The 20,281-nt window shown below is 37.9% G+C and overlaps 1 protein-coding gene across 3 annotated transcripts in view; it reads left to right on the plus strand.

Moving 5' to 3' along the window:
- Window positions 1-1,698: 1,698 nt before the first annotated feature.
- Window positions 1,699-20,281, plus strand: part of phf14 (PHD finger protein 14) — a 299,338-nt gene continuing 280,755 nt past the window's right edge. Inside the window, exons 1-3 of one of the 3 annotated variants that reach the window (XM_028817150.2) lie at window positions 1,699-1,847; window positions 7,779-7,889; window positions 17,439-18,088. In XM_028817150.2, coding sequence (XP_028672983.1) covers window position 1,847; window positions 7,779-7,889; window positions 17,439-18,088 — 762 coding nt within the window. In that variant the 5' untranslated portion in view covers window positions 1,699-1,846. The remainder of the gene's footprint in view (window positions 1,848-7,778; window positions 7,890-17,438; window positions 18,089-20,281) is intronic. The other 2 variants (XM_028817152.2, XM_028817151.2) reach the window with 2 other exon arrangements.

The following is a 20,281-nucleotide window of genomic DNA, read 5'->3' on the forward strand; positions in this document are numbered from 1 at the left end:
TGTTTAAAATATATCGTCACGACAGTAATTCTTTCATAACCATAATAAATTAGTCATATGAGCTGTAAGTATTGTTTGCCATTAAATCAGTGTGTTTGTAATTTGCTACATTAAAGTTTCCACTTCACGTTTTTTTTCTGGATGTATTATATTTGCCTTGCTTCTTCACTTACCACTGCACTAATTCACTTATCCTCTTTTATTTTTGGTATATGTTCTGCAGGCTCCACTGATGCTCAAAATTTTCCTATGTTTTCACTTGTGGAATGCCCTCAGTTGGTATGTAGGTTTACAAAGCGGTTAGCAACACTTGAGTTTGCATCTTGGCATGGTCACTATCAATGTAGAGTTTGCATGCTCTCCTTGTATCTGTAAGGGTTTCCTTCCCACATTAAAAATATATGTTAGTTGTTTGGTATGTACAGTACTTCAAACTTGAGTAAGTGAGTGAGTGAGCTCTGCAGTGGATTTGTGCCTCATACTGTGCCAGTCCTACCTTGAGCCCTATACTGTACTGCTTGCCACTTGAAGCCTCCAGATTGGATTAAATTGTTTTGAAATAAACAAATGGATGAGTAACTGGACGAGGACTTAGATGGCGACTGAGTTATACAAATGGCTATCCGGGCAATCTCTATTCCATTTTTGTCCAAGTTTTTTTTTTTTCTAGCTTTAAAAGATGTCAGAAGTTGAGATATGCTGATAAAGCATTTAATTTACCCTATAACATTTTAAGTGCTGGGTTCCAAAGGGTCCATGTTAGCCTTTCATAGGGGGCATAACAAATCTTTATTGGCATGGGTTAAGTCTAGTATGATAAATTTCATTAAGCACGCTAAAACTAATTACAAGTGTGCGCAATTTGAACTGCACTAGGCCCTTTTGAAAATAAACGTTTTTGTAAAGCAGGCCGTCCATCCATCCATTATCCAACCCGCTATATCCTAACTACAGGATCGCAGGCCGTTCGCTGACAAAAAAGTATTACATGATAAACAAAATATTAGGCAACTACCACTTTAAACATATACACTTAAATGGTGGGTACGTTAAAATAAAATAAAAAGAACTGACATGAAACATAAGTGGGTCCGACGCCATGCCTTTCCTCTTTTGATACTCTCAGTTTTAATTCTCCCACTCCTTGGGCACTAAAGTGAATCCATCCATCCATCCATCCATTTTCCAACCCGCTGAATCCGAACACAGGGTCACGGGGGTCTGCTGGAGCCAATCCCAGCCAACACAGGGCACAAGGCAGGGAACCAATCCCGGGCAGGGTGCCAACCCACCGCAGGACACACACAAACACACCCACACATCAAGCACACACTAGGGCCAATTTAGAATCGCCAATCCACCTAACTGCATGTCTTTGGACTGTGGGAGGAAACCGGAGTGCCCGGAGGAAACCCACGCAGACACGGGGAGAACATGCAAACTCCACGCAGGGAGGACCCGGGAAGTGAACCCAGGTCCCCAGATCTCCCAACTGCGAGGCAGCAGCGCTACCCACTGCGCCACCGTGCCGCCCACTAAAGTGAATATTTTTTTCAAAAAATGTGTAATTTACTGGCGAGACGGGTGACTCGCATAATGCTGTATTAATCAAAAGACACACTTGGCAATGCAACGGTTACTACTTGTTTTAATATATGGGTGGAATTTGCATCCTGTCTCCTACGTAAAGCGAGCGGAGTTTGAGAGCAGCAGCTCACGCTTATCACCGCCCCTCTCCTAATACGTCATCAATACGCGTCGAAGAAGTGTTTTTTTCCTAATGTGAACAATACATCTTTGTGCTGTTCGTTTTGTTCAAAAGTAAGCAATCGTTACATCCATCCAAAGTGAGTTAACTTTTAATTTTTAAAAAAATTCAGTTATCTATAGCTGATTTTCAAGTCACGATGAATGGCTTTAAACAAGGTTATGAATGGGTGGCAGAGCATCACAGTACATCTGAATTTAAAAATCATGTACGGTGAATGCATTCAGGGTCCTCAGTCGCTAGTACCTTTTATGTTGAAAATTGCATGTGGACACATGGTGATATTTGTAGTGAAGCCGCCGGTCCTGTTTGTTGCTATCGATGTTATTTTGCATGTTTCAGAATCCTTCGTCTCATGTATGTTTTACTTTGTAATCTGATGTCATGTGAATTCTGCACACTGATGATTTGTACATTATGGCTTATTGGAATTGTGTTTATATAGATAGATAATGATTTTTTATTGATTATGTGATGCTTTGCACCAACTGTTTGAAGGAAAAAGGCGATGTGAATTACGTGTTACAGCGATAGGTTAACATTAATAGATAGCAATTCTTACACTGGAGGAAAAAACTCTTACGCATACAGTACTATCCCATGGCACAAAAATTGGCTTTCAAAGTTATTGAATTTATATTGAGGTAATCATTTACAATTGTTTTCTGAATAGCTGATTTGTAGTGATTACTTTTAATGTGCATTTGAAAATCTTTACACTTTTTTTTGTGTTTTTCACTTTTATTGTAAGCCATTAAGAAGTTTGGTCTTAATGCTAGAGTATATAAAGGAATCTTCAAGTATCTGTTAATCTGTGTGTTGTAGAACGCAAATACCAATTTTTGTAAAAATTTGCCCAGTCATCTAATTCATATTTTTAAACCCACATACTTCAGTTTCTATTTACACTTAATATTTGAGGCAGCTTTAAACGATTGTACATGTGGAAAAAACGATAGCCTAAACCAAATGCATGTTTGGATTGTCAACCTTTGAACATGTTCTCATAAATTAAAATGTAGAAAGACACCCATTGTCACCTCATGGTTTCAGTGTCCTGGGTTCGATTCCCATGTACAGATATTGAATGTGCCAAGTTTGCACATCCTCCCTGTGTGTGAGAGTTATAATAATATGTCACTAAAGACAACAATCTTGGGTTAATCATCAGTTCCAAATTGTATTTGTGTAAGAAAGGAAATGGGTGTATGAACAGACTCATTGATGGACTGGCATCATGTCCAGGGTGATTGTTTCCTTTATACCCAGTGCCACTGGGATAATCTCTAGCCCTTGTAACCCTGAATTAGATCTTCGAGGATTCCAAATTCCAAAAGATAACCAATTATGTTTCCATTGCCATGAGTAGAAAAAATAGTTTGTTTTGTCATTATATTTCAGTTCAGGTAGTTCAAACTAAAATGTACCAGCTTTGCAACTCTTTAAGTACATTACAAATAAAATAGAAATGAACAGGATATGATGAGTGCAAATTAATATTTTTCATTTACTTTAGAGGTTTTCTTCCTCCAAAACTGCTTTGAATAGCATTGAATCTGGAGATTAAATGCACCTTGTTTTTTTAACTCAACAGTGGCAGGGGGAAACTCTTGATGGTTTGTTTGGTGTTCCCAAAGATATTAGGGAAAGGTTAGGAGTAGAGTCCCACTTCAGTTTGTTTGAACTCCCGTAAAGCATTGGAGAGGACAGCCTGTTTGTACATATAGACCTGACTGTGGTATGGAAGTTAGAGGGGGACCTGAAAGTTCACTTTTAGACATTTCATACTGTGTGTGGTGCCCTGAAAGTGGTTTGTGACTCGTACTTAAAAACCCGCTCACCTATTGTAGTGGTGAACTTGGATTTAGAATGTAAGCTTTTGTCAAGCGTTCAACTGATGGGAGGAAATAAGGGGCTATTGTGTCAGAGTATAGTAAAAAGTGAGATACGAGTTGTTAGAGTTGGTAGTTGAGTTAGATAGATAGATAGATAGATACTTTATTAATCCCAATGGGATTAAGTTCTGAGTTCTGCTGGATCAGCAGGCTGTGAAGAAATAACTGTGGAACCAAACTAAAGTTAATCTGTTTTTATTTTCACCTTTTCATTTGCTGCATAAATGCAGTGCAGGTGATCTGAATATATTTTCATTATGCCTGTTGATTTAGGCATGGGGTATCAAATCTATAGCTAACTAAATGCAAACTGCATGTGAAATTGCAGGTTTGCAGAGGTGGCTATGATCATTAATGACATTTAAAATGCCCTTTAAAATGGTAGCTTTAATGCCTTTATAATAAAAGTAAATTAAGAAACACAACATTTTCAATTGTTTTAAATGAGAAAACAAACCACACACACACATATGTATATACAGTATATGTGTGTATGTGTGTGTACATATGGTAAAAAAGTAAATATGTGTTTATCATTGCTGGCTGAAATTAAAGTGTCGCATTTATCATATACACTGCTTATCTTTTAACACAAGTTCTCTGCTCTCATGAGGGAATATTTATTTTTTTGTGGATTATTGGGTTCCATAATTGCGATATCTCTTTGCTGGTTTGAAACCATGAGCGATACTTCTTTGTATTTCCTTATTTACTGTGGTTTCACAAGTAGATCTTTAATTCCACTTTAATAAACTAGATGGCTTATTGAATCATTGATGCAGCAACTAAACTGGGCATTACTTTATTGTGTTTTTCTTTTATTGAACCCTATTCATGATCAAACTTTTGAAACACATATTAAATTGAGTTAACTATAGTATAAATGCAAGATTTCATGAACATCCATTCTGCTTTTCTGGAATAATGCATGGTTTTTGTGGTGTTGACTTTCCCATTACATCTCCACAGTGAGATTTTTTAAATTCCATGTAGCCTATATTTTAAATTGCATGAACAATAATGTAAAAAATGAATTTTGTAAATGAAGAGATAGCTGTCACACCAATCCCCCTGCCCTCGATGTGTAAAGAAGCCTTCACTGTAAGTAGAGTCAGTCCTAAGCAATATGTCAAATTTATTACCATCGGCTGAACCGTTTTAGTGTGATAATACTGGTTAGGTTTGCTTCCCCCCAACTCCACAACCCTGTTTCTCACTGGATCTTTTAAAAGGCCTTAAAGTCTAGATTTGAAGGTGGACCAACAGCAACCTACATGGAAAACGTTATGAAAATCGATTCAACTGTTTTTGCATGATTAGCTAACAAACAGCCACAAAATGATCTGATGGTTAAAATGAAGTCCTAAGTGTGTAAAACAGATAATATTAAACAAACCTGAAAATTTTAAAAAACAGAGGGTTTTTTTTATATTTATACAGAAAAATACTAGAATAAAATGTGAATCCTGCATATATTCTGATATGTGTACTCTATATATGTATGCACGTATGTACTCTATATATGTATGCATGTATGTATGTAAAGGGTGAGCCAAAATGAAGTACCACATTTCTCAAGGTCATTGCGTGAGGTAGAGACAGCCGAGTGGCTTGGGGTGGGAGTCCTTTGATAGGCGATCCCTTGTTGTGTAGTTTTCAGTTGGCAACATGCCTTGGTCTGGTGTTCACACTGCTTTCGCTGTTGAAGCTTTTTTCTACACAACGCGTCTTCCGAATGCTCGTCCGCATTACTCGTGACGGTGTCATCCCAAATTGGGAAACAGTTCTTCAGTGGGTGGCTAAATTTAGACAGACGGGTACAACATTGAACAGAAAATCTCCAGGCCATCCTCAAAATGTACGAACACCTGAAAACATCCAAGCTGTAAGGGCATCAATTTTGCAGTTTCTAGATGTTCAGAGTGCAAACAAGCTTCTGCCTAAGGCATTTCCAACATGTCTTCGAGGAGGATTTTGCATGAGGACCTTAATTTCCATCCATACAAAATAATGGTAGTGCAGGAACTCGCTGAGAGAGACTGGGAAAGCTGTAGAGAGTTATGCTCGAACATTCTGCAAACTGTTCATTGAAATGCCATCGTCATGTGCAGCAACTAGGCACATTTGCATTTTAATAGTTGTGTAAATAAGCAAAACATTTGCTATTGGGCTGAACACAACCCTCGTGAACTTCATCAGAGACCCATGCGCAATGGTGCGGCGTTGCAGAATTTGGCATTGTAGGCCCTTACTCTTTTTTTGCTGCCCCAAACTAGAAGAAATAGATGTGGTGGATGCCTGGTTTCAACAGGATGGAGCAACACCTTATATGGAGCAGAGATCCATGCAAGTTTTGCAGGAGATGTTTCCAAGGAAGCTGATCTCCCTACGCTGCGATGCCGGGTGGCCTTCACGTTTGCCTGATCTTGCTCCATGCAATTTCTTCTTGTGGGGCTATCTCAGGTCAAAGGTATAAACACACTGATCTCAAAACCTTGAAGCCCTCAAGGACGCTATTCGCCACAAAATCACTGCTGTTCCCCTTGAAATGTCCGAATGAGTCATGCGATCATTCAGAAATCGTCTTGAAGAGTGTATCACTAATGATGGCCACCACCTTCAAGACATCATTTTTAAAACACAGTGAAATAAATATATTTTGTATACCCTTTCTTGTGTTGTAATGAAATGTATTTTATCTTGTAGCATTTTTGTAGAATAAATGTTTGAAATGTGGTACTTCTTTTTGGCTCACCCTGTATGTGTGGGTGTGTGTATATGTATGTATGTGTGTGTGTGTAATATATATATATATATATATATATATATATATATATATATATATAGATCTGATACACTGTGATAACAAGAAAAGCTATTAAATGAAATGTTCCTCATGTGTGCCTAAAGAATCACATCAAGTCACCTCCATCATCAGTGTCACAGATTAGGATTGGCAAGCATTGATCTGTGTCTCACCCCTGTCACGGAAGAACAAGAATTTCCTTACAAATGATAAGAAAAACAAATACTTGAGGTCTGCAAAAAATTTCACTGAGTCTGATCCTGGTTTTGGTTAATCCTTGCTGTTGCAAGGTTCAAAATATGTTGAAAACCCATAAGCCCATGGATCTGTCCTACCAGGTGTAAGCAATGAATTCAAATGATGATAGTATAATAGTATGAGAAATGTTATCTGGCACACATTGATCCTTTGATGCAAGCAGAACAATGTTTAAATGTAACAAGATATCTGGACATCATTTCCAATCAGGTGTTTCCCTTCCTGGACAGTGCCTCTATATGTAAATGAGCTTGTTCAGTAAAACAATGCTCAGTAAACCACAACCATTATGTCTAAAACTAACAACATTGGAATTAGATGGAATAACATATTTGCAACAGTGATCCCTTAGCATCTAAACTGCAAGAACCTGAGGGACATATTTGAGCATTATTTCAGGTATGACAACTTGTTGTGAGTTTGTGACCTGACAACATTAGGACAGTTCTGACGAAAAGTGGTTGATCTGATTTCTAGTAGATGTAGGTGGTAATGTGACCACTAACCATGTATTATTTTCAAGTTTATTTTATAATTTAATGTTTGTTAATGTGTTGCAGTGGATAAATATGTTGCCTCATAGATCCACAAGTTTGGGTTCAAAATCTCTTTTGAATTTACCACTGAGTTACTGTTTCAAAGCACATCATTTATTTTGCAGATTTCTTTATATACAGTAGTAATAGTAAGTCATACTTTGGAAACATTAGTCTTTCTTATAAATATTTTAGACATGTTAGGTGAAAAACAATTATTGTGCTGGAATATGTTCTCATATTATTGAATTCAGCATGTTCTTCAAAAGAGATAACTAATCTTTTCAGTATTGCTTATAGCTCTATTTAGCTCCAGTATTTACTTTTGCCAGAATATTTAAAATGTTTGCTATGAAAGTTGCAGGAGCAATAAAAATTAATTAAATATTATCTTAAAGTGCATGTATACAAAACTTTTAGAGAGAAAAAGGCATTTAGAAAGACAGACAAAATGATTAGTAATATATTTTTCTTCAGACAACAACATCTCAATTAATTCTGGTTATTGTTCACAGTGGAACGCAGTTCAAAGAGAAGACAGGTGAAGCCTTTAGCTGCATCATTATTAGAGGCTCTGGACTATGACAGCTCGGATGACAGTGATTTCGAAGTTGGTGATGCTTCAGGTAATAGTTAAAAAAAACTGCTGTTTCATTACAATTAAAGATTAATTGTGTACTATAATGTTTAGAAATATTTTTGTATGAATTTAACTGTCTCTTTTTCATAAGATAACATAATCAATTATGTCTAATGTTCTTTTGATGAGTAAAAGTAAACTTTGATAAAATTTAGTTATAACCTGAATTCTGAAAAAGCTCTAGTGCAATTAATAGTTAAAATATTTAAAACCTGTTAGTGCATATTTACATTTAATCAGTGTTTGCCTATATCAAATAAGAGAAAAATATATATATATATAGGCTGGGAATCTATAAAAAAAAACAAAAAAAAAAAAAAACACTAATCGCATAAATGTATGTAATTAATTGTATTTAACATTAAAACATAATTATAAAATTGATACATAAATCATGAAGTAAATACACTTTGAATCACAAAATTATTGTAGAATCAACACAAAGGAATTAGAAAAAACTTAATGGCATAGTTTAAACGTAAGCAATTATCTTAAACCTGAAGACTGATTTTAAATGAAAGAATACATATTTCTTAAATGAGCATACATTAAAATGTGTGTTAAAACTCTGCAAATTCTATCCTTGATTGTTCATCACCATCAACAATTATACTCTGTACAAGTGCTTTGTCTGTGTACGACAATATCCAAGCTGCTTTCTTTGCTGCCCCATTCTCGCCAATTCGGACAGTTTAGCATGTCTAAGAAATTTAATGGTTTTGTTGTTGGTTGAATCGTGGTGTGCCTTGGGATTTTTTGGGTTAAAGAGATGTTCCACCACACAAGAACAGTTGGAAAACACTGCTCTACCTACACCTTTGCTCCTGGCATGCTAAAAAGGATCTCTGTGGCTGCTAACTCACTTAAAAACTGACAGTATGCATTACTTGGATGGTTATGTTGTGTACTTTGCATAAATTAGCGAAGATACTGCAAACTGGAATAATGGGTAGAGATGATCATTACACTTCCATTGTGTTGAATTTTGTCATTATATTAGGGCAGTTAGCACTGTAAACTATTTGGCAGACCAGCAAGTTAAATACAGAGTTACTAGAGACTTCCTCCCTCTCCCATATGTCAGTATGTATAAATCAAGAAAATGAACACCAGTGCTATGTATCGATATGTGGTGTATCGTAGTGAACCACATAAAATGAAATGTTAAGCCTTTAAATTAAAATTTTATTTTAAATGTTGTATATAACCAATATCCACACAAGACACAATTACCCATGTGGACGCTAGGTGGAGCCCTGACTCTGAATTCAGCTAAGTGTTTGATGTCACGCCTACACTCTCGACAAGACTGCCCAAGACCGGAAATTTCACAACAGACTGTCACTTTTTTGGGAGACAGCCTTTTGCAGGGTTATCAAGACTCTGCGTGGAAAGTGTATGAATGGTATTAAGTATTTTTTGCATTGCATTATTATTTTGGTGGCCATTTTTGGTTGAAAAAATGGTTGTTGTACTGAAATTTACATTTCGTAAAAGCGAAAATTATTTAAAATGATGTTGTGTAAATTTTTGTCCATGCCAACAAAAAGTATTCATTTTACTGAAAGGTTTGTTACTTTGGTATTCACTGTAATGGGATTTAACCTGTAAATGGGTCCACTTTTTCCATGTGTACACTTTTAAGTGTGTACTTTGACATTATTAAGATTTAAATAAATACTTTTTTCCTTCTGTGAATGCAGGTCACAAAACGCTTCAGTTCAGTTTATTTTTGTATAGTGCTCTTCACTGAGTACAGACACAGAGTCCTGTAACATGTTCTTGGGAAAAATCTATATATATAATTCACTAAGCCAGAAGACAAGTAGCCAACCATGGAAAGCACGCCGGAAGGGGCGTGGATTCACTAAGCCGCCGACAAGTAAGACACGCAGGAAGGAGCCACGCCCACCAACTCTAAGACCATTGGATGCGACGACAACTCGCAGAGCCACGCCCACCAACTCGGACGCGACGACACAGAAAAAACGGCGTCATTAATATTCGTCTGTCGTAGAGGCCACATGTACCTCATGTACGCCATATGCAGCGTGTAAAACGGTTTGCGAGGGGTATCCCATGGGATCCTTAAAACAATCCTTTACAACTGAGATTAAAACACAATGAAGTAAGCAGTCTTTAAAAACCAATACGCCCTGTGCCTCTGATTCATTAGCGTCGGCTGTCCTCCAATTGTAAGTCACGGACAATTGTATGTTTCCCTCTCAAAACACAATGAAGGAAGCAGTCTTTAAAAATCAATAAGCCCTGTGCCTCTGTTTCATTAGCGTCTCACCTGCTTCATCCAATGGTCTTAAAGTTGGTGGCCGGGGCTCCGTGAGTTGCTCTTGCGAGCGGGCACATGACCAGGGGGTGTGTAAGCTTAGAGAACGAGGGTGGAGGGGGGAGGACCAGGTAAGAAGAGGCACGTTTGTCGCGGAACTGAATCGCTGAATGACCGTGCAACGACGGTCGGCTGGCAAAAACTGGCCGACAAAAGCGTGTGCATTATACTTACTGAAAGGAGCGTTACAGATTTTGCAAATGTTCATTTTTTTTCCCTCCTTTTAGACAACTGTGTCTTTCGGAAGTGTTCAGCAATCAATATATTATTTTTGCGGCGTTTGCCTGCAGGACCACGTGCAGCGAGCGAGCGAGAGAGACAGCGAGAGCGTGTGACACACACACACATACAGGTACACGCGCACGCGGGAGAGAGAGCGCGCTGGACACATAGGAATAATAATACTTCGTTACATTGATATACCGATACTGATTCTCAGTATTCAAAGCGCTATCCACACAGGAAGGAACCGGGAAGCGAACACACAATCTTCCAGAGTCTCCTTACTGCAAACCAACAACACTACTATGGCCCCACAAGGCAGTTAAAAAATACACCAGGCTTGAATTTGTTTTCACTTCTGTGCATAGCATAGCATGTTACTTTTCTTGTTGGCTTATTACATTTACGGATGTTTCACATGTACATTGTTTCCCCTGTGCTTAAAAGACATTAAAAAAAGTGTTTCTCAACTGTGACTACAAGTAATGACAACTGTGTCGTTCAGGAAGTGGTCACCCATCAATACATAATTATGCGGCGTATGCTATGCCGCGGGTTGGCTAGTAATAATATAATTGTTACAAATTACTAATTACATAATGAATATATATTAAAATTTGTTTAAACAGACAGAAAAACAAAGTAATTGGAAACTGTTTAACGTAAATGAAACCCACCAATATCTGTAACTGACAGCAGAATTGAGGAAAACAAAAACTGTAGCCAGTAGCATCCCTGGAGAAAGTAAACTTCTGGAAGGTTATCCGGGAAAGTCAAAGGCAAAATCAGACAGATTTACAGACCACCAAACCTAGGCGAATTGGCCACCCTGCCCAATACCAACTCCCCCAAGAATTCTGTGCTGGTTTATCCAATCTGATGGCAGAATCTTTTCATCAGGTGATTCCAAAGCACCCAGTATCTCAGATGACTTTTATATAGACAGGAAAACAACTTGACAGTAGAGAGCAGTGGTACAACAGGATACTAAGAAGAGAAACAAAGTAGTGGAGGGTTAATTAAAATTTCTAATTAATGTAGATTACTTACACTTTTGCACTAATGACAAACAAACAGAGATTCACTATGCAGAATTAATCAGCAGTGCTAGTCAGGGCATGCTATACTAAAGTAGTGTATTCAAAAACTGAGACAGAAGGGGCATGTGTTATGTAAGTGGGCAATCCTAACACAACTTTAGGGTCCTGTAATGAGAAACCTAACCTCTCACTGTTATTTTATTAATTCTTCAAATCTTTAATACACTGGCATCTTGAGATTTTAATGCATGGTCTGGTTTGTAAATAACTACGTTCAGACAGATAGGCAGGGGCTTGACCATTTAAGGCTTTATAAGTTAAAAAGAGTACTAGGGTGTTGTACCGTGTTAGCCATTATGAATGTAGAGAAAAGCCAAGCAAAATGACACCTTTTATTGGCTAACTAAAAAGATTACAATATGCAAGCTTTCGAGGCAACTCAGGCCCCTTCTTCAGGCCTGAAGAAGGGGCCTGAGTTGCCTCGAAAGCTTGCATATTGTAATCTTTTTAGTTAGCCAATAAAAGCTGTCATTTTGCTTGGCTTTTCTCTAAGTTAAAAAAAGAATATTGAAATCAGCCCTAAACTTAACTGAAAGTTACAGTGATCCCCCGATATATAGCGGTTCAGCTATCGCGCCCCCGCTACATCGTGGATTTATTAATATTATTATAATTACTAGGGGGCTCCGCCCCGTGCTTGTTTTGCTCACCCACCCCTGGATTTCGTTTACTGGATAAACAATTTAAAGAGATTGATATTTTCATGGGAATTGTTACATATGCATTATTTTCATTTTTACTTTAAAACTTTTGTAAAAACAATATTTGTCCTTTATTTCCTGCCCCGGGTGTGGTTAAATCTCTTTCTCGCAGGACTTATAACGCTGCTCGCGTTGTGAAGGGGGGTGGGGGGGGGGCGCGGTTCTGAACGCACACTAAAGAGATGCCATTGGTTCAGCTGCTGTCTTGCTGCTGCTGCTGGCCAGCTGTGTGTTGTGCTTGTCGCGCTTTGCGTCAATCACTTAAAAGCTTACACAGCAGCTGTCTTTTTACCACTTCGCATCTCTGCCGCTAGCGTTCTGAAGAAGGAGGAGGAGGAGTGGGGTGGGGGCTGTATGCAAGATGGCTTGCTCCAGCTGCTGCTGGCAAGCTGCGTGTTCTGCTTGTCAGCATTCCAACAACTGCTAGGTTAGATGTCAGTGAACCTGTCTTAAATTGTTTGTAAGTAGGCCATGACATGCAAAGGTCACCGTCTCACAGGTTTTGCTTTCTTAGGTTGTAATGTCTAGTCTTGCGTGTCGTCAAAGTGTCTCTCCGAGATGATCTGATCTCGATGGCTTCGCTCAACCCCTCCGGAGGTGTGCTACTACACTCCTGCCACTTCGTGTCTCTCCCGCACGCTAAGCAGAAGTGGATGGATCAGCTACTGGCTTTGTGCTGCTTCTGCCAAGATGCTTGTCACTCTGCACGTCGATCATTTAAAAGCCTGAACAGCAGCTGTCCTTCTGTCTCACTGCCTTGTCTTGCATGACCGTTAAAATGTCTCTTGCGGGATGTCAAATTGTCTTCTGAGAAGATCAAGCCTTGTCTCCCTGCCAAGATTTCTTTTATAATAGAGAGATGTTACTCATATCCTTAGCCCGACATCCACATATCATGTGTTTACAAAGTGTGTTTTAATAAGTTTACATGTGTTTAAAGCGTGTGGGAGGGGTATTTTAAGGCTTAAACTATAAAAAAAAATGTTTATTTATATGGTCTTTCTATATCGTAGGTTTTCACCTATCGCTGATGGGTCTAGAACGTAACTTCCGCAATAGGCGGGGGATCACTGTACTGTATTTGAGATATGGGTTTTTGTAATGAAGACTTTCTAGTAATGAGTCTTGCAGCAGCATTTTGAATTAACTCAAAACTGCCTATGGTCATTCCATGTCAAATCAACCAATAGCCCACGCACTTCGGACTCAAAAAATTCTGGAAAAATTTCCAGGTGTACCCATGTTAATCAGGAGAAACCCTATAACATTTTTTTGATGTAAGATCAATTTTTTCCAAGATACAGCCAGTTTACTGAGGGAAGGGGGTTGTCGATTTTATCCTGCCTCATTTTTTTCATCAAATTTCACAAGTCAAGAACTATACCACAGAGCAAGCTCAGACTTTGCACACTGGAATGATAATTAGTATAATATGTGGCAAAATTAAAATATTTGGTTCAGATGACCCTGCATGGTCAAAGCAGCCCTTTGAAATTGACCAAAATTTTGTTTTGGCTTAGCTGTGTTGAGCCTCAGAAACACATATTTGTAACCAACACAGACTTTTGATTTTTTTTCCGTTATTCAGATAACTATTTATGCTTTCTGAAAAAGCAATAAACAGAAAAGAAACCGTATCAGGGTTTGAACAGCAGACACCTCAAATCCAAAAAATCATTTTGGATTTCATTTTCAGAGCACCCTAACAGCATGTGGGAATGTGCAGATAATTTTTAAATAGTTTTCATTTATTCTACATTGTCCCTTCTTTCTCAAAACACAAACCTTACTTTTCTTATGAAAATCTTTCATGTTTATTTTCCATCCTAAACATCGTCTGAATGCGCCATGTGTCAATAATGGTAATCATTGAGTTTTCAATCAGTAAGTTATCAAAATGTCAAACTTTTTTCATATCACATGATATCCTATCTCATGTTTGCTGTACAGAGAATGTGATTTTCCATGGCGAAAAGAATACCTGGTACTCAAGAATACTACTCTTACATCCCTACATAAGATCGCAAACTCAAAGTCAGCCGGGTGTCTGGTGAAGACAGTCAATTGACTGTCCAAATATTCATCACTGAAGCAGCAGCTGCAATCCTGCCCTCTCACGATCACACTCCTGATAGATCAGATGCATCCCGCACATTAGACCAGCCTACCATTGGAGGCCATGTTGGGTGCATGTATGATGAAACATGTTGGATTGGTGTGATTTGTGACAAGAGTGATGCATCCAAACTGTCTTTCCATTGGCCACCTAGAGATGATATTTGTTGGGTGTCATTACAGTGTGTCATTGCACTAGCTTAGTACACCTTCAACAGTCAGTGGGAGGCAGTACCATCTTTATCTCAAAGACAAAGATGCCCTACACTCTGCATTTTGATTGAAACAGAAATGAAATGAGTTACATTACAGCTGCAGCAATACCATGATGTTAACATTAAAACCAGTGTTGTAGTTAATGATAAATCAAGCAGCTGTTGTTTATGTGTTGTGCTTAATGTGCCTTTGGTGTATTTATTTTTTCCATTAATCCTATACCCAAGTTAGTGGTGAAGAACTTGATGATTATCATTACTGACAAATGGTGAATTTAACCCATGTTTAGAATGAAAAATAAAAATGAAAGATTCACATAAGAAAAGTAAGACTTGTTTTTTGACGAAGAATGGACCATGTAGAATACAGGAAAAATATTTTTAAAAATGTCAGGATATTCAAACAGTGCATTAAGCTGGTCTGAAAATTAGACCTAAAATGATTTGTTTCACATTTGAAAGGTGTATTGGTCAAACCTTGATGCAGTTTCTTGTTTGTTTATAACATTTTGAAAAGGCAGCATCAGTTAGAAGTATATCTTCAGAAAGACTAAACATGGCAAAGCTAAAGATGTAAAATGTATTTTTCCCATCTTTGAAGGTCTGGTTTTACCAAGTGATGCCATCGGCCATCTGGACCAAAAATTTGGATTTTTGTTATGTACAATGCCTGTAAAGTTATCACTATGCATAATTTGAGCCTGTTAGGTGGTTTAGTTCTTGAGATATATATGATCTTGTGAAATTGATGAAAAAATAAAGATGTGTGAAATTTGACACCCCTCTCCCCTCACAAAATGATCTTACATCAAAATAATTTTACTTTTTGTCTCCTGGATAACATGTGTACATCTGGTATTTTTTTCAGAGTTTTTTGAGACTGAAGTGCATGGTATTTCTGGATAATCGGTTGATTTGACATAGAGTGACCCATATAGATTGAATTTAACTGCAAATGAATAGCACATTACGGAATTCAGTCCTACTAGAAACAAATGTATTAATTAATTTTTCAGTATCCTACATATTTAGAAAACATCCCAATTTTCCAACATTTGTAAGATGGAACACAGTTCCATTATGTATGTTTTAAAAAACATCCTAGTAACTTCTAAATTGCACACTGTTTCCATAAAGCTAATGATAATTACGGCTGAGTTAAAAAGTGACAGAATAATTACTGTTTAATTTTCTTCATCAGAACATATTAGAATGTTGTTTGTACCATGGGTTAGTGCCATTTCTGTACTGTGACCAGTTGTGAAACTAGTTTGTATTTCTCAGATACAGTGCATTCAGCACTCAGTTACCAGGCTGACAAAGCAAAAAGTGAATTTTAGAATTTTTGCAAATTAATAAGTTAAAAACTGAAATATAACCTTGACACAAGTATTCAAACCCTGTGCTATGTCACTTAAAATCTGGCTCAGGTGCATCCTATTCTATTGATTGTTGGAGTGCTTTTTTGGAGTCCAGCTGTGGCAAGTTCAGTTTATTGGACATGATTAGGAAAGGCACACAATAGCCTACATAAGGTTCCACAGCTGACAGAGTGTATCAGAGCAAAATACAAGCCATGAGGTCTAAGGAATTGCCTTAAGAACTTGGGGACAGGATTGGTTCAAAGCACATATATTTTGGAAGGCTACATACCAATTCTGCAGAATTCAAGGTTCCCAAGTGTACAGTGGCAAGCATAATTCTGAAATGAAAGACGTTTGGAACAACCACAATTGTTCCTGGAGTTGGCCACCCAGCCAAAGGGAGTAATCATGGGAGAAGGGCATTGGTAAGAGAGGTGACCAAGAACCCAACGGCCACTTTGGTTGAGCTTCAGAAAATCTTTGTGGAAAAGGGAGAAACTTCCAGATGGACAACCGTCACTGTACTGTTCCATAGATCTGTGCTTTTATGACAGAGTGGCTAGACAGAAGCCTCTCCTCAGTAAAGAGACATGAAAGATCAGTTAAGCTTTGCAAAAAGGCATCTAATGCACTCATAGACTGTTAGAAGCATGACTATCTGGTCTGGTAGTGAAAACCAAGATTAGGATGTAAATTCACCTGAAGTTTTAAAAGTGGTTTGCAGTTCGTTGCAGAGAATTATTTTGTAATGAATGGAATTCAGCCCTCAGTAATACACAATTTTTATCAGTTTATGCAAAACTTGGTCTAATTCAGTTTAGAATTGTTCACATCATATTCAGCTTATTTCATAACTCAGATTATCCAAAGTGTATCTTAAACAAAAACTTAATTGTGAGTGAATTATGTCAGACATGCTTCACTGGGGATGTTTTAGAAATGTCCTCAACTCATACCTTATTGGAGTAATGTCTGGCTATTTATCATAAAGTCTTAGATTCACAATCATCCCTAATCCTTGATGTGCTTTTCTTAACATATGATGGAACATTATTACCATGCAAGCATGTTTTATTATACTTATCTAAAAGAATCCTAACCCATCTATCATAACGCAATGGGAAAAGGATGTCAAATTTTGCTAAAAATTAGAGCAAATTAAATTTACTTCACAAGGAACCGTCATCGCCAATATCCTTATGGCAATTTTTACTGAATCATTGATTTGTAGCCTAATGCCCAGCCTTCCTTATTTTTCATCTTTGCTTCATAGAGCAGAAACTCAATATGTTCTATCAGCACAACTTACTTACAGTCCTTGGCATCATTCACTGTGACCATATTAACTACAATATAATTTTATGAAGAGAAACTCAAGCCAATTGCAGGAGATCACCAGAGAGTAATGGATAAATATAATGATAAGGCATATGTTCTAAATTACATGTAATGGCACTTTGCACATTTTTTTCAGGATCAGAAGGCAGTGGGAATGGTAGTGATGATGATGGGTCAAAAGAAAGTGCTGGAGGATCTGAAAGTGACTCAGAGGGAAATCCATCAGAGGATGAGGATGGTGAGCCTATAAGTAAGGAACAGTCTAAAACAAGTCCTGTAAAAGATTCGGGCGCTGAGGAAAAAAATGAAGATGAACCATGTGAGTCTGAAGTTAAAGAGGAAGGTGCTTCCAAAACCAAGAAAAAAGTAGAAAAGATACTAGAAGCTGAGGCCAGTGCCAGTGGTAGCACAGAAGAATCTGCTTCTGAGCCTAAAAAATGGAATCTTCGAAGAAACCGACCAATGTTGGATTTCATTACAATGGAAGACCTGAATGAGATGGATGATTATGATAGTGAAGATGATAATGACTGGCGCCCTTCTGCTGAGAAAAAAAAGGGGAAGGCTGCTTTGCAGAAAGGTGGAAGTGAAGATGATGATGTGAGTGTTAGTGATGAGGATGAAGACAATGATGATGATGATGATGAAAATGATGAGGATGACAGCAGCAGTGGCAGTGAAAATGAAAATAAGAAAACAAAATCAAAAGCACCCAGAACAAACAGTGCAGATGATGAAGAATGGACCAATGACAGCCTTAGCCTCTCACAAGGCAAAAATAACGAGGTAACATTTTAATTGCCTGAATGTTTAAATGTCCAGTTATCAAAAAATAATTTTATTTTTTTAATTTGTTCTTATCCGTCAATGCTCTAAATAATTTCATTGCTGTCTGTTTTATCTCTTACATTCTTCATGGCAATATTTCAAAGTACATTACCTAAGGTTTTATATGTAGGAATATCACACTGATTTAAATACAGAGTGCTTTGTTCATAACATAAACTTCTTCAGTGAAATGGACTTATGACTTGTCTAAGCAAAACTGAATATCCATTCTGCACATTTAATAAGTTAGAATATGTTACTGAAATCTAATATTTTGAATGTCTTATACAATGACACTCGAAGCGTAAAGTTAACAATTTTATAAAAGATGAAGTTGGCATTTTGTGTTTTTTTTTTTTTAACTTGTCCTTCATTAATGAGATTTGATTGTACATTTTTATAACACTAAAAGCATATGTTACTGTTCTAAATTGTACACACACAATCACACACACATCTCAATATATATTTAAAGGCAGTGCAGTATTTATTGTCCTGGGTTCATATCCTGTCCCAATCTGTGTGCAGATTGCACATTCTCCCATGTCTGTGTTAGTTTTCTGCCCTGAGGCTTTTGGATTAGTGGCTCAGATTTAGACTCCAGACTTATCATATGCACATTAGATAGACAGATTGGACACTCTAAATTTGTTTACTATGAGTAAGTTTGGACATGTGTAGTTTCTTTGCCTAATGTTTCTTGACTCAAGCCACCCACCCTGCACTGGAATAAGCAGATGTAGAAAATGAATGAATAAAGTAAACATTTTTCCAGCTTTATTAAAACACAGGTGAATGGGCCATTGTTTTTTTTATTCCAATTAATGTAAATTGATGAACATATGTAAATGATTAGACCAGAAATCTTGATAATGCATGGACATAAAATGGAATTTATTCTCATTGTTTGATTTTTTGTTTTTCCTTTTTAACACCAAGATGATCTCATCAGAATTAGCTTGCCAGTGTGGGACATGCTTTGTCTGCAGTTAATAACTTGGACACATGTTTGGATCTGTCAGTCACTTTCTATCTCACTTAGGCTCCGGCACCCCCCATGACCCTGTTCAGGATTATCTCAGGCAGGAACAAATCCCAGACAGGGCACCAGTCCATCACAGGGCGAACACACATACATACACACACACACACACACCCCAACCACACACTAAGCCAATTTAGTATTACCAATCCACCTAACCTGCATGTCTTTTGGACTGCTGGAGGAAATCAGAGCATTTGGATGAAACCCATACATACACGGGAAGAATATGCAAACTCCACACTGGGAGGACCCAGGACATGAACCCTAGTCATCTATGAGGCAGCAGCGCTACCTCTGCGCCACCATACTGCCCACATTTTCGGATTCTAAAGTTAAAATTTTCTGTCACTGAATAGAGTTATACATTTTGTATAGTTCTTTGTTGTAAACATAGGTAGGATATACAAAACATCCATGTGTTTATGAAAATTGTAGAATCCTGGATGCTTTTGCAAATGATAAATTATTGTTATGTAATGCAATTAGATCCATCGCATTGTCTGTAATGTTCTTTAATGTGTGACTAACTTCCATCCATCCATCCATTTTCTAACCTGCTGAATCCGAAAACAGGGTCACGGGGGTCTGCTGGAGCCAGTCCCAGCCAACACAGGGCACAAGGCAGGAACCAATCCCAGGCAGGGTGCCAACCCAGCGCAGGACACACACAAACACACCCACACACCAAGCACACACTAGGTCCAATTTAGAATCGCCAATCCACCTAACCTGCATGTCTTTGGACTATGGGAGGAAGCCGGAGCGCCCGGAGGAAACCCACGCAGACACGGGGAGAACATGCAAACTCCACGCAGGGAGGACCCGGGAAGCGAACCCAGGTCCCCAGGTCTCCCAACTGCAAGGCAGCAGCGCTACCCACTGCGCCACCGTGCCGCCCGTGACTAACTTAGTTATACATTTATTTCAAGCAATATCTGTGTTCATGATTATAATAGACTTCGTTTTTGAGACAGTAAGATATCTTTGTTTTCTGTGTGCATTTTGTGCACCTTGTACACCAGTAGTCCATGCAATTATTTAATCAGTCACTCATGTGGAAGCAGTGCAGTGCATAAAATCATTCACATACAGGTCTGGAGCTTCAG

Source organism: Erpetoichthys calabaricus, chromosome 13 (genome assembly GCF_900747795.2).
Source record: "Erpetoichthys calabaricus chromosome 13, fErpCal1.3, whole genome shotgun sequence".
Classification (NCBI taxonomy): Eukaryota; Metazoa; Chordata; class Cladistia; order Polypteriformes; family Polypteridae; genus Erpetoichthys; species Erpetoichthys calabaricus.